The sequence below is a fragment of the Melozone crissalis genome, unplaced genomic scaffold, assembly GCF_028551555.1.
Source record: "Melozone crissalis strain CALT ecotype California unplaced genomic scaffold, PUWL_Pcris_2 ptg000057l_1, whole genome shotgun sequence".
Taxonomy (NCBI): domain Eukaryota; kingdom Metazoa; phylum Chordata; class Aves; order Passeriformes; family Passerellidae; genus Melozone; species Melozone crissalis.
The window spans coordinates 3862405-3877735 of NW_026535835.1; the positions used below are offsets into that span (position 1 = coordinate 3862405).

The following is a 15331-nucleotide window of genomic DNA, read 5'->3' on the forward strand; positions in this document are numbered from 1 at the left end:
GCTGCAGCCAGTGAAACAACTTTAAGGAAATCAAGAGGAAGAGCTGCAATAACAAGGCTGAAGGAGGTTTCAAATGCATTTGTGAGCCCAGCAGACAGCAGATGTATAAATCAGATTGCACCTTCACTCAGCTGCTGGTTTGGAACTGGCCAATGACAAAGCCAGCAGCTGGCATGATGAAGATGTGTTAATGTTATCTTACCGTATCGTGAGTTGAACAAAATTTCAACTTGTTTCCTCAAATGACTTAAAATGTCCCCTATACCATCTGCAAAAAAACCCAAAAAACAAACAACAATACAGAGAAATGCTCTGAGCAACCAGCTATTTCCAGGGCAGGCACTGTGCAGGTGAGCAGCCCCTGCCTGACCTCTGGCAGAGACAGCCATTCACTCTCCATGCCCCAAAATCAGTGCTAGTCCTCTGACAGCAGCTTCCAAACTGATCTCTTAACAAGGAAGGGAAAGGATGCACCTGCTACAGAGCCATGCCAGCAGTCAGGAGAAAAAAAAACCCCAAAAAAAAACCCCAAAACTCCCATATATATATATATATATATACACATACATAAGGAAAAGTACATTCAAGCACAAGAGGAGAGGACAGAGCCCAAGAACACAATGGTGCCCTTCTGTGGCAGAGGTTTTGGAAGCTAAAGGCTAAAAGCTGAAGAGCTAAAGGCTTTGCTGATAACATAGGAAGCTCAAAAAACCCAACCTAAAATACATCTGTGTGCATCCATCCTTCTAAAATCCTGCAATGATGCTCAGAGTTCACCAAACACTCACCTGATCCCTCCATCTGCTTTTCTTCGTGTCGAGACTCCTCACTGGAGCCCTTCTCTGCCTCTGCCAAGGAAGAAGAGGGTTAGCAGCAGCAAAACCAGACAAGACATGAGCAGGAGTTCTCCAGGTGCCCTGCAGCCCCTCACCTGCTCCCTCCCCTCACTGAGCTCTGAGCAAGCGTCCCAGCAGAGGCTGGGCTGGTACCAGCATGCCAAGAGCTGCCCTGGCAGGATAAACCCAGTGCTTCCATATAAGAGAGCTGCCCACCCTTTGGCATGGGCTCCCTGGGAGAGGAGAGACCCAGCAGGAGCAAGGGCAGCCACAGGGCCAGCACAGATCCCACAGGGAAATTCCAGGGGTGCACTGGGTAAAGGGGTGAAGGTTTGCAGCATGCTGGAGCTGGAGAGAGGATGGGAAGGAGCAGCAGTGCCAGAAAACCCACCAGTTTATGCAGAAAACCCACCAGTTAGTCTGTCAGAGCTCCCAGCTGGCCTCACTGAGGCCAAAAAACCCCAAACTGGGGTTTGGGGGAACTGGGTTCCAGACTGGAACTGGGTCTTGAGCTCCACCACTTTGCATCATAAATTGTATTTACTCATCTTTGACACTTGGATGAACACCCCTCCTACCCTGCAGTCTCCCAGATGCTTCACTTCTGGTACCTGCTCCTGTTTCCAGGATGTATCTTGACTCCTCTGAGGCCACGTGCGTGGGCACTGGGTCATGCATTTCCACCGAGGCAGGGGATCGGTCTGCGGACAAAAACCCAGGGCACCTTTGGTTCTGACACCAGTGAGACACTGTCCCCAAAACAGCCTTCAGAGGGCCCCAGCCATCAGCAAGGACTGAGTAAAGGGCCCCCACTCCCAGGAGCCCCACATACCACCAGGAGATGCTCTGGGGATGCATCTGCCTTCTTTTCCTCCCAGAACCACTCAGAGCTCACCCCTGACACAGACCTGACCTCTTGAAAGAAGCAAAAATCTCTTCCTAACCGCCACAGAAGGTGAAGAGCAAAACTGGTTCAAATTATTTACTTGGCTTAATTCCATCTAGACACCAATTTTGACTTAAAAAGTGAATGCTGCTTCATTTAGCTACTACATGGGCTAGGAAAGGGTTCCACTAATGCTGCCTTTCTCAACAAAATCAATGCTCTTTTGGTTTCCCTTACATTCAACCTGTCTCCCCAAGTGCTAGGCTGTCCAATGTCCTCAAAGACCCACCCAAATTCAGCTTTAAATGAAGTTTCAACTAGTTTATATACTTCAATCAGGTTGCTTGTGACCTCACAGGATAAATAATCCCAATTTCTCCCTGTAGGTGAGCACCTCTTTTCTATTAATCCTCATCCTTGCCTTCAGCTGTATTCCCTCTGATTGAACTCGATCTTCAAATATGGCAAGAAAAGGTGGACTCTGGACTTGAGGTATGACCTCCCTGGCACTGGCCAAGTGGAAATTCTTCCCACTCCTCCCATGGACCTCCAGCTTACCACATATCAACTTTCTTCTCTTCCATTAGCTGCCAAGTTGAAAAAGAAAATGTTTGATCTACCACTATACCTTGCTCCTTCTCCTTCCCCTCTAGTAACCATAGATAAGTCGATTCTACACCAATCCTGGAGTGACTCTTTAACTATCACCTTACTGAGGGGACTGCTACAATTTAGGTGCAACAACTGGTGTGGTGGGGCCTGGTGTCACTGCTGTCCCCAGAATCACTCACCCTCAGGCATGTTAGAGTTTTGTTGCTGCCCTCATTCTGTGGAGCTTATTAATTAATGGTTGTAAAGCACACTGAAAATGCAAACTGCTAACAATCCATTCATTAAACCCTGAGGATCATCCTACCATTTGCTGCACTGTCCAGGACAGGTAAGGACAGGAAAACTGATTCTCCCAGCTGCCCCTCAAGCATGTCATCTCCATCACAAACCATTGCCACTGACCTCTGTGGGCAGAAATCTGGGGAATTTCCCCCATCAGTGCCAGCAATTCCAACACATTTTTAGCACGTGCTGAATATTAAACCTCCCTTCTATCAGACCTATTAAACCTGCCTACTATTACTTGTTATGGACTTTTCAAAATCAGACTGGCTTTCTAAACGAAGGACCTCTCCAATAGCATCCTGTACTCAATACCTGGGATCCTCCACATGAAGCAAAGCAGCAAACCAGGCTCACTTTCTCCAGGGAAAAGGCAAGACAGGACAGCAATGAAGGAGAGAGAAAAACAACAAAGAGCCCTAAAACACCTTCCAACGCTCCCAGGAAACCTCAATATGATGTCAGCTAAGGAAGACCACTGCAGGTACATGAGGGAACCTTACATGCTGGGAAATACCCTGCAAGTGCCTCTTCTCAAAGCAAAATGCTGAAACATGATGCTGAAACATGAACCCTGCGTGGGCAGCAGCACTGCACCCAGAGGTCCCCCAGCAGCTACCTGGTACGGTGATCTGGATGATGTTCAGCTCGTCTGGTTCGATTTTGATCTGCCTGATCCCACCTAGCTCTCCTGAGGTACCTATGGGGAAAGGCAAGGGAAGGTGATGGGGTCTCTGGTGTTGAGATGACCCCGAGGTGTTAGAAAATCTCTTTTTCCCAGCCCCAAGACCAAAGAAGTCAAGATTCCTTGGCTCTGGTTCTTAAGGTTGTTTATTTTCTGTTATCTATTGCATTCTTCCTCTGACCTGCTGAGATCTGTCTGGCAGGTCAGTCCGTGGCACACTGACACCCTCGGGGCATTGTTATCTTTTTATACTAAAAATTACATTTACTTGATTTACAATAATTCTCCAATACCTATCACCTATGATAGACCGTCTGTCTCTAGTCTAAATCAATCCAAAAGTGCCACCATCACAGCAGAAGATGGAGGCTAAGAAGAAGAAGGAGAAGGACAGGACATGCCCAGATTCCTCCATCTTGCCTCTTGAACCTCCATTCTAAAAACCCCAAAATTCTACATTTTTACTTGGTGATTAATTCACTATCATTCTATTCAAACTCTTGTGGCTTGTAAATCTTCATACAAAGTTGGTAACTGTTTCCGTGGGCTAAAAATCAAAGGCACATGTGTTTGTGACTCTGTGCCAAGGTCTCTGAGCCCCCTGCCAGGGTCTCGAGTCCCCCAGGGCTGTCAGAGCAATGTCCTGGGTCCTGACAGGAAGGCAGTCACCAACAGGATCCAGCAACCTGCCCAACACAGCATCAGGGCAGTGGCCAGCTGTCACTTCAGTACCAGCTGAGCTTGCCACAACAACAAAGCTTCAGACAAGTGGCCCAGCAGCATCAAGCCCACAGCATGCAGGTACCCAAAGAGACACCTGTGGGCCTGGCTGGAGGAGCTGTTGGTGCCCACAAACTGGCAGCTGGACCTTTGAAATGCTCATTTCCTGGCCTTCTTCACTTAAAATGAACTGGGCCACCAATGGGCCCAGAGGAGCTGTCTCCAGTGGGTGGCTCCTACCAATTTTAATGCTCCCAAATTCCTGCCTGGAACTTGCCCCTGTTCTGACTGAAGCTGCATCACACCAAGATGAGACCAGCTGAACCCTGGTGAAGTTCAGTGTCGTTTCAACCCCAGCAGATGAAAGCCTGTGCTGACCAGCTGCCCCAGGAGGAGGCTGCCCACAGTCCTCAGCCCAGCTTCCTCTTCTCTCAAGATAAATTTCCTCACTTTGGGTGGGACAGATCGACTGTCGCAGACATCTTTTCATGAAAAATCCTTTCCTTAGGATTTTTCCTCCTGAGAAGCTGAGAGGCCTCAGGAACAAAATGTAAACAATGATTATCTGCTGCTGTGGAATGCAACAGGTGCATCTGTGATTGGTCTCATGTGGTTGTTTGTAATTAATGGCCAATCACAGTCAGCTGGCTTGGACTCTCTGTCCAAGACAGAAGCTTTTGTTATCATTCCTTTCTATTCTAAGCTTAGCTGTCCTTCTGATGAAACCTTTTCTTCTATTCCTTTAGTATAGTTTTAATTTAATATATATCATAAAATAATAAAGCAAGCCTTCTGAAACATGGAGTCAATATTCTCGTCTCTTCCCTCATCCAAGAACCCCTGTGAACACGGTCACAATTGACTGCAAGGCACTGAGTCCCAGCTTGCAGAGGCAAGACAGCATGGCTTGGTGTGGTGTTTCAATGGGTCCAAGCCCCTACATCTGTGGAAAAGCACTTCCTTTTCATTCATGGTGCTCAGAATACCAACACTGCTGACTTCTCAGTGGTGGCTTTCAAAGGGACTCAGAGAGTGAAGACTTCCCTTAGCTTTGCATTCAAGCACATGCTTAATTCTCATTATTTCAATTTGTGCATTTTTAGGCCCCAGCTGGAGGGGCAGAGGGTAAGAGCCTTCCTCTCTGCATCGATCAAATGGGGATAAAGTCCTTAGAGAACTGCACTGTGATGCAATCTAAAACTAAACATTCAAGTTTCTTTGCAGGCATCTTTCTCTAGAGTGCCCCCTATAACATATCTAGCAAGAGAAAATGAATTATTCCTCACCTGGTTCACAGCCTTCAGAAACATTACACTTCTCAGACCTGAAAGGGAAAGGCAGACAAGAAAGGTGGTCATGGTGTACAAAAAGAGAGAGGTTAAAGCCCAGTGGTGTGTGAACTGATCCTGGCAGGAGGGAGAAATGCTGCCTGGCATCACAGAGGGCAGCAGGAGCTACAGAGGGGTCCCCAGGGCTGCCACAGCCCCAGCAGTGGCAGAGCATCCAGGGCTGCAAGGTCTGTGAGCTTCTCTGGAAATGAGCCCTGCTCTCAAACCCACCCTGGTCCTGCACCCTTGCCTTGCCTCTAGAGACCCATGGATGGAACTGCAGCAGAGAGATTGTTTTTCAGCCCAAAACTTGGTTGGCCCCATCCCTTTGTGACAGAGAGCAATGTATAAGTATTACTACAGTGTGGTTACTCATGGAGGTAAAAAATAGGGAGAAAGGAAAAAATAAATTGATTTGGTAAATATTTATTCTGTTCAAAGCTTTTCTTTACTGAAAAACTGGGCACTATCCTAAATTCCCATCTACAGTTAACTTCACATGCTCAGGAGTTTACACAACTTGTTCTGCATCCAAATGAGATTGTTTTGCATTCCCAGGATGCATGTGCTTTCCTGTCTCTCTTGAACAAGGACAACCACAGCTCTTTGGCAGTAAGGGACCTAAAGCACCACTCTGGAAAAAGCACTCCTGCATAATGTTGGTCCTTCAGGGAAAAGGAAAATCCTGTTGGCTCAGGAGGGATGTTCAAAAGCACTTCTCACTTGCCTAAACCCACTCAGGAGCATCACCAGAACAAACCACAAAACAAGCCATGAGTGCTCTTGAAATGTTCTTCCTAAATGTGGAGAGGCAAAAGGGGACATTGGTCTGGAAGGCATATATACCACCTGGGAGCCTTGGGAAGGGCTTTAAACTATCCCAATTCAGGTCAAAGCAAGGCAATCTGTGCATTTTCACCAAGGAAATCTGGGGGGAGGGCTTCTCTGGGGAGTGCATTACACCTCACAGTGTCTGGCTCTTCTGGAGCATTGGACACTGCACTTTCCCTGGAGCAGGACTCTGACCTGGGGGGCCCATTCCTATGGACACACTCCTACTGAGGCACAGAGGTTCCTCATTTGCAGAAAGAACAAAAAAATCCAACCTCCCACAAACCCTCTTTTGAAGCTGAAGATACCCAGAGAGCTGGAGACAAACACCAGCCCTGCAGACTGGGCAGCTCAAGAGGTCTCTGCCCTCCAAAGTTTTGTTATTTCACATTGCCAGGCTCACTCATGGAGGTTCTGCTGTCCCAGACATGCTTTAGGGGCATGCAGCAGCCACATCCAAGGGGGCAAGCCTAAAACAGCACTGGGGAGAACCAGAAGGGACCCAACATCAGGTTCATGTCATCAAAGAGCCAAGAAAGGACAGGAACCCAGGAGATGGCATGGATGGGACAAAGACAAGTTACCTTATTTCCCCATCCTGATCTGCACAGCTCAGCAACCACACAGCTCTGTCTGAAGCCCAGCTGGTGGAGCTGTCAGTGCTGGGCAGTGAGGCTTTGTGCCAGAGAAGCCGAGGAGCATTCTTTACTCCACTTGTGTGAAGCAAGGCTGGGAGAAGGCTCCTTGTCTTATAGCAGTTCATAATGCCATAAACTGCTGCCCTGCCTCTCTCCCTTAAAGTGATTTTAGAGGCTAAATTACACCTTGCTTCCACTGAGTTAAGAATGAAGGAAACTGGGCTATAAAGAGGCAAACAGCTCCTGGATCTCCCAGTCTGGGTTGGAAAGCTGTATGCTATGTGATAATTGCTCCTCAGGTGCTGCCAGCATGTTTTGGACCCGTCTAGTTCATGGCACAGTTATAACAAAAAGAGGTACTCCCATAAAACCTCTCGTGTCCTGCTGGACTGTATAACCCCATCTTCATTAAATGTTAGGCTCCTTGTGAGCTTTCTAAACAAGCAACACTTAATGAGCAGGATGTTGTTACAGTGTGGGCTGAGGGTAAATCCTTTAGGTTATGCATTAACACCAGAGAGAATTCCAGCAGATAATCCCAGGCATGGCCCTCATTTCATCAGTTTTGCTCAAAATTAATGATTCCAAACTTTTAGCTTGCAAAAAGATGGGGCTGCTCGCCCTCCTCCTGTGCTGATCAAATGACTACCCCATTGCAGTGGGATTTTAGGGAGGCAGGAAAGCAGCACCAGTTTAGCCTCTCACCTTCCCATTATGGACTTACAACATCTCCCTGATGCTCCAGCTTACTGAATCACACCCATGGCACCCTCCTGCACACACTGTGTTGTCTTATAGATCAGGAGTTCTATTATCATTATAGTGCAAGGATTTCATATCACCAGAGTTTCATACCTGCTCAGCGTTTCTCATAGGCAGCTCCTCTAAGCACTGACTGTTCCTGGTCCTTGCACTTATCATCTGACTCCAGATCCCACCAATCCACTCTTTCATACCACTTGTTCTTATTGGCTACAGGTGTGGCCTGTTAAGATCAGGTCTGTTCCTAATCTTTAGTAACTGGTCCAGCTGCAACTTGTTGGGGAGTAAGATTACATTCTATGCCACCTTCATTTACCCATACTGTGTCCCCCTACACCACTGGGCATTGCTGATGAACACATCAGTGACCTGCTGTGCACAATAATGACTCTCTGAGGGATGTCACTTTACAGGGAACAGGGACAGAAGTTCCACTTACCTGCTGTTGGCCTGAGAAGTTCCCCCCAGTTCCAGCGGGGCCCCACGGTGAGGCTCAGGGGAGATCTCCCGGGGAGGGCTGGAGGGCTCCAGCTTGGTTGGATCTTTGGTAAATTTGCTTCCTGTTGCCAGGTGTGCAGGGTGGGGTTTGGGAGAAAAGCAAAACCAGGATTAGCAACTGGAGATGCCAATGTTGCAGCTAGTTCCCCTCCTAGCCCCAGAGCTGAGGTCAGGGTAGGGGAGCAGGTTTTCAATTGTCACCTGCTTGCAAAGATGCTGATTCCATGGGGTTTACATGTTAAAATATTAGCAGGACATTTGTTTAAACCTCTCCATAGCTATGAGTGTGCTGGGAAGCCCTGCCAGGAAAGAGCATCTCCAGAAAGGGCTGGCTGATAGGACAAGGGTTCCATGAGGTAGGAACTAAGGTCAGAAAACCCAGAAATATCCCACTGCTCTAGAAAAAAATCCCTAAGTGGGGAGAGCCCTGCCCCAAGGGAGGGCATGTGCTGCACTGGATGCCAGCTTGGCAAAACACAAAGTAGGAGAGACACAGACAGCCCTGTCTCACAGCTCCAAGCCCACCAAGCAGCAAGAGAAATCTCTGTCACAGTGACACAGACAGGGACAGAAGCAACCTGCCACCATGAAAAACTTCCTCTCTCCCTTCCCTGCTCCTCAGCAGCCTGAAAGGAGCTGAAATGAAGCCTCATCAATGACCTTGGAGATGGAAAGAGTAATCTGAAGGCAGAGTAGGAAATAAAATCAGGCAGGGAAGTGAGCAAAGAGCTGAAGAATGAGAGAGTGAGACTACATTGTGAGGCTGCAGAAACCACAAGGTGTCTTGTTAAACAGCTGTTATCAAAGCCCTTTGCTGGTCTCAAAGCACCATTAGAGTATCCTCACCCTTCTAAAACATATTCCATCTATGGGAACCTGATACCACTTTCCTTTTTGTTCCAGCTGGTGAGAAAGGGCAGGGCTCTGGCAGTAGGATCAGCAGAAACACAGAACCTTAAAAACACTATTTATCTACTGACAGTCCAAAAGGCTCCTTTTAATTTGTGCTTTCTATGAACCAAATCTTGTTCTTGCACCAGCACAGCCTGCCTGAAGCTGCTACCCAGGGGAGTAACAAAAATAGGTTTCCAAGCAGTGGTGGGTATTTTAATTAAAGGGTGAGCAAAACTTTACGGGGAAGCTTTGGGATACTTCACAAATGGCAACTTAAAATACAGCTCCACTCAGAAAATAATGTCTTTGCAGAAATGGCACCTCCTGACTCAGCAGATGAGGGTTTTTTTGCACAAGCTGATGTGCTGACACAAACCACAGAGTGCCAGGTTTAATGGACTTTGCTTCTGGTAGCCCTGCAGGGAACTGTCAGGAGAGTGGGGCTGTCACCCACCTCAGTTCTGCTGGGTTTGCTTCCTCATCTCCAAATATCCACTTGCACCTGCCCACCATGTAACCCACAAGCCCAGAGCACAGGTCTGGAGCTGCAGATGTACATGATGCCTCCCCTAGGTACCATGCAGGAAAATCCAAGCACCCCAAAACACAGCTCAGTGCTTCCATCCCTTGGGGATGGGCTAGAGCTTAAAGAAATCCTTTTCTTGAGGAAAGAAAGCATTTCCAGCTTTAGACAAAGAAATCCCCCATGTAGGTGGGACCTCCTCCAGGTTCTGCTGGTGGCTCCAGCATGATTTGGGTGGCCCCAACCTCACCAGGCTCAGGGAGGACTCTCAGGGCTGGGGCTGAGTGGGGCAAGAGTGATAACCTGGCTGGCAGAGATATCTGGGAAGAAGGTGTCTGGAGAGCTACCAGCATGTGCAGTTGGCAGCTTGCGGGGGGGGGGGAAAAACAAACCACCACCCCAAAACATGTCTGTACTCGTGAGCCAAGCCCAGGCAATCCAGGACCCAGGTGTGATAAATCTGAAGGCAATGCCATATTCCAGGTGTGTGTGAGGACATTACTGCAGAGTGGGCTGAGTCTGACAGCATGGGTACCTGCCTCCTTGTATCTGCCAAGAAACATTTATCATGGAAACACAGATTGGTTTGGGTTGAAAGAGACCTTAAACCATCTTCTTCCATCCCCTGCCATGGGCAGGGACACCTTCCACAATCTCAGATTGCTCCAAACCCCATCCAATCTGGCCTTGAACACTTTCAGGGATGGGGCAGCTGCAGCTTTTCTGGGAAACCTGTGCCAGAACCTCACCACCCTCACAGTAAAGAATTTGTCTGGCTTCTCCAGCTCAGAGAAAAAAGAAGTAAAAACACAGAGCAAAGAAAGGCAAAGAAAGAATAATTTACCAGTGAGGAACACAGCAGTAATTTTCTTCCTCTTGAAATTACAGATATTGCCTCTACTGTGGCTCAGCCTGATTCAGGAGCCAGCCCAGCCTCACACACCAGGAATTCTCACTCAAACCTTCACAACTCAATTTTTCAGGGGAGTACAGAGCTTGCACTGATCCCAGGCAAAGGCAATCTCAGCATGTCCTGGTGTAGGGTACAGACAAGGCTTCTCCTTCTCCTAACTGCATGTGTCCTGCACTTCCTCTGCTTACAGTGACATTATTTCAACTCTGCTTCTCTGGATAACCTTTCAATTCTGTGGGCAATAAATCAAAGGATTTGGAGAACGTACCTGTAAAAATTCTTTCGTCAAACATTCTAGGAGAGAAGGAAAAAAAAAACAAGAATTAGAAATAGATGCTGCTAATGACTGAGTTGGAGGTTTAATTAATGAATAGCATTAAACCAAGTCAAACTAGTAATTTTTTTCATTCTCTAAAAATACTGAATGAATTCTTCAGCTAAAAAAAGGCCTTTTAGCCTGTTGTGCAGCCAAGCAACTTTATGGCATATGCTTTTTAACTAAAGCACCTCTAAATCTGCTTATAAGTCATTGTCTTAATTTAACTTATTAAATGAAGCTGCAACTAAATCAGCTGGTTTTACAAAAAGAAACAGTGGGACCAAAGTAGCTGTTACTGGATCTTCAATTTCTAGTGCAGACTATTGGCCAGGGTGTCACTTATCTCCTGAATATTTTATTTTGGTGCTACCCAAACTTTGCTCATAGGAGCAAACTATGTCCAGGCCACATCCCACAGCTTGATCCAGCCTGGACAAAGCAGGACAAAGTGGCTTCTCTACCAACTGACATCAGGAAAGCTAATCCCTTTCAGGATGCCTAAATTCCATCAGTATTGGTGATTTTAGCCCCTTTAGGAGCTTTGTCCAGGGTTTTTCTGCATTGTAGTTTCACACCTCTAAGCATGGAACAACACAAGGGCTGCACAGGCAGGGACTGGATAAATCAATGTATTATAGAGCAGGTTTTCCTGACAGAGAAGCAAAGAGAGGTTGCACAGCACAATGATAACTAGGAATATATCCACTCCTCTTATCCAGTGGAAAGGCAGACACCTGGATTCTTATCAGCAGATACAGAGGATGTCCACAAGTGAAAAACAAGGTGGACAGGAAACCCTGTGAGTGTATGGATGTTCCTCCCTCCACCCAGGGGCATTTCTCCCATCTACCAAATGGCACTGAAGGTGCTGTAACCACATTCAAATGTTTGGGGTGGCATTGGCAAAGTTTGGTGCCCATGATTACTTAAAACAGGGTGGCAGAGCTTGGGGGTCATCATGGTACAGCCAGCTCTGCCACATCCTTGCAGAAAGGGAGAGAGATGAAAACCAGAGGTTTGCAGGGGGAAAGAGCTGTCTTATGGAATAGAGTGAAATGAGTTTTTGGTGTCAAAACAAATCCTGTGAGCACAGAGGGAGCACAGCTCAAACCCCTGACACCCTTGAGCTACACACTTCCTTCTGCTGTCCTTGCCACCCACCTTTTGATGACAAAATGGATGTTGTGCCTCTCCTCCAGGATCCTTTTGAGCTTGGGGACCCCGTAGGTGCAAGGTCTTTTGAAAGGGATTTTGTCTGGGATGCCAATGATCTCCACTGCCTCGGGGTCACAGGCAATCTTCCTGTATGGCACAGGGACCATGTGGTCCAACCCCAAGGCTTCAGCTGCAAGATGAACACATGGCTTTCATTTACACCAGTGCTTTGTCTTTTACAGTGCTAAAACAAAGGTGTGAGGGCTTGAACTCAAGCAGAGCAAATGCCTTTTTCCCTCTTCTCTGCTTGTCCCAGAAAGTGAGCCCCAGGAGCAGCTCTCCCATGGGAAATGGGACAAAAAGGAAAGGAGCAGTAAACACAGCTAAGTGTCTTCCAAAACTCCCAAACATGCCCAGTGATGCTCAAACCAGGAGTGAGCTGGCCCAAATATCATTCCCAAACTCCTTGTGACCCACCCCAGCAGGTTTGTGAGCTCTATGATTCACAAACTGCACAGCATGTGGAATCATAAAATTGTTAATGTTGGAAAAACCCTCTAAGATTGATTCCAGCTTTTAACCCAGCAGCAGCATGTTCACCAAACCATGTCCCCAAGTGCCAGGTCCATATGCTTTTTGGAACATTTCAAGGGATGGTGACTCCATCACTACCCTGGGCAGCCTGTGCCAGTGCATGACCATCCTTTCAGTGAAGAGATTTTCCCCAGTGTCCAATCTAAACCTTCCCTGGAGCAGCCTGAAGCAATTCCCTTTAATTCTATCACTTGTCACCTGGGAGAAGAAACTGAGTCCCACCTGGCTACAACCTCCTTCAGCTAATTGTAGGGAGTGGGAAGATCCCCCCTGAGCCTCCTTTTCTGCAGGCTGAGCCCCCACAGCTCCCTCAGCTGCTCCTCATCAGGCTCGTGCTGCAGACTCTTCCTAAGCTCTGTTACCTTTTGGACACACTCCAGCATCATGTCTATAAATCACAAGTTAAAGGCTTGTCTCCAGCCCATACACAACTCACAGGTGACACAGCACTCATCTCCAGCCCATCTGTAACTCACAAATTACACAGCCTGATAGGGATGGCACAGCTGAAGCACCCACCAGCCCCAAGTAATTCCCAAGCTTCCACCTGCCCAAATGCCCAGGAGCTGCACCAAAAGCACTGCCCGTGGCAAAGGGAGCACCAAAAACATAGGCAAGCCATGCAGATGGAGAAAAAAGCAGCTGCAAAAACAACCACCTTCTTTTTACCTGCCACATGTATGTAAAAGGGCCACATGCCACCCCTCCTGGTGCCCAAGTGCTATGATCCAGCATGTCACATTCCCAAACAGGGCTGTTTTACAGCCCAGTTATAAATTCCTTGACTATGGTGTGGGGCTCCAAACAGAAATATTGACATAACCTTCAGGAGACTGGGAGCTGCTGAGCTAAATGTGTTAGGAAGAGCAGGGAGCTCTAGCATATGGCTTCTGCTGCTGTGTTAGGGAACAAAAATGATTGCTATATAATGATATGCAATCCACAAGCACTGCAGATGCATAATGGGATATTAACTCCTACTCACCATATCTGCTGTTAAAAAGAATTTGCACGCACTCCCTAAGGGTGTTGATGTCTTCAGTTTCTTTTATAAAACTGTCCCACTTATCTATCAAAACAAAATACAAGAAATAAGAAACTTCCATATGGTTCATACACAGCAGATGCACTTTTCTCCTGCAAAGTGCTGCGAAGCAGGAACAAGACTTCAAAAATTATTTCCCTGCTCCTGAGAGAATTTTGCCAGGCTGGCAGATAAGGTCTTGGTTTCTCCAACCCCTGACCTAAACACTCTCCTTGGCACATGCAGATTCCTAAGAAATGACCCCATAAAATTTCTTAGCCCTGGAATGAAAGACCCTCATGGACAGCGCCAACTTCACCTGGAATGAACCCTTGCAAGGTACAGCCCTTTCACAAGTGCATCTTTTCTGTCTTCTCCTCTTTCCCAACCTTCCCACCCATATTTTTTTCTCCTCTTCAAAGCAGGCAGGGGTTTTTAGGCTACCTTTCCCTGGGGTGCAGTGGAGGTGAGGAAATGGCAGTCTCCTCCCCACTGCTGATCCCCCCAGGCACTGCTGCAGAATCCTACTGGGACTAGTGGCTTTCAGTCATTTGGAAATAATGCCAAGTTTTCAGCAGGAATGTGCTGTTTGCAGCTGGAGCAAACAGCCTTTCCCAAAGCCATGCCTGGTCCCTGTGCAGGAAGCAGAGATGGGAATTCCCAGCCAGCCAGCAGTGCTCAAGGACCACTAGCAGCATCTTGGCATGGCAGGGATGGACTGGAGCAGAGAGGACGCTCTTGGCTCCAATGTGAGATGCATTCCCTCCAGCACTGCCAGGTCCCTGCAGAGCATGGAGAGGGCTGGGAGGCTGCTGGGGAGAGATGTGGTGAGGGGAAACCTTGAATTCAGGAAAGCTGCCTTAGTGCTGGAGCAGAACACAGACCTGTCTTGTCATGGACAATGGAGAAGAGGATGCGCTTGGATGAGTGCACATTCTGGATCAGGGGACCCCCGGAGACTGATGATTTCTGTCCTGGACAAGAGGGGAGACAAGGAGAAAAGGCTGATGAGAGCCTGACCAGTGCTCCAGACACCACAACAAGACCCTAAGTGCTGTCCCCTGCCACCCCTTCTGTCCCTCCTCCATGCACCCTGGCCTGTGACCACTTGCTGTGTTGCTGGCCAGACCAACCCTTGCCATCCCCATTTCCTTTTGGGGGGATGCCTTTCTGGCCTGGTGGTGCAGGCCCTGTCATTTTTGGGCAAAATCAGAAGTGTTCCTGCCACTTGGGCAAAACAGAGGTGTGCCTGCTACTTGTGGCAAAACCAGAGGTGTGTCTGCTACTTGGGGCAAAACAAGAGGTTGTGCCCTACCACTTGGGGCAAACCAGAGAGGTGTGCCCTGCCACTTGGGGCAAAAAAAAAAAGCCATTACCAGCTTCAGACAAAGAAATCTCCCATGTAGGTGGGACCCCCTCTGGGTTCTGCTGGTTCTGCCAGAAACAGGCATACCTCTGGTTTTGCCCCAAGTGACAGAGATGTGCCCTGCCACTTGGGGCAAAAACAGAGATGTGCCTGCCACTTGGTGTAGAGGGATAGAACACAGAATGTAACCTTACCCCCTAAAGAGTTGCAGCTGAGCCAATTACTAAGGTTTAGGAGCAGGCCTGATGTTAACAGGCCGCAGCTGTAGCCAATAAGAAGAATGTTATAAAAGAGTGGGTTGGGCGGTTGGGGGGGGGGGGGAAAGTTGGAGTTAGTTGGCTGCTGTGAGGACAAGGTCAGTGCCTAGAGGAGCTGCCTTCAAGAAGCATCAAGGAGGTACGAAGCTCCAGCAATATGGAGCCCTTGCAATGTAATGACAATAGAACTCTTGCACTATAAGAAAAC

General features: G+C 47.9%; 1 protein-coding gene across 4 annotated transcripts in view; it reads right to left on the reverse strand.

The window, feature by feature from the left end:
• Positions 1-15331, reverse strand: part of GTF2IRD1 (GTF2I repeat domain containing 1) — a 71542-nt gene that overhangs the window by 24164 nt on the left and 32047 nt on the right. For 3 of the 4 annotated variants that reach the window (XM_054287163.1, XM_054287164.1, XM_054287162.1), the window contains exons 7-16: positions 14385-14474; positions 13462-13545; positions 11889-12072; positions 10677-10702; positions 8020-8140; positions 5308-5345; positions 3236-3316; positions 1448-1537; positions 789-848; positions 203-268 (exon numbers count right to left, since the gene is read on the reverse strand). In XM_054287163.1, coding sequence (XP_054143138.1) covers positions 203-268; positions 789-848; positions 1448-1537; positions 3236-3316; positions 5308-5345; positions 8020-8140; positions 10677-10702; positions 11889-12072; positions 13462-13545; positions 14385-14474 — 840 coding nt within the window. The remainder of the gene's footprint in view (positions 1-202; positions 269-788; positions 849-1447; positions 1538-3235; positions 3317-5307; positions 5346-8019; positions 8141-10676; positions 10703-11888; positions 12073-13461; positions 13546-14384; positions 14475-15331) is intronic. The other variant, XM_054287165.1, reaches the window with a different exon arrangement.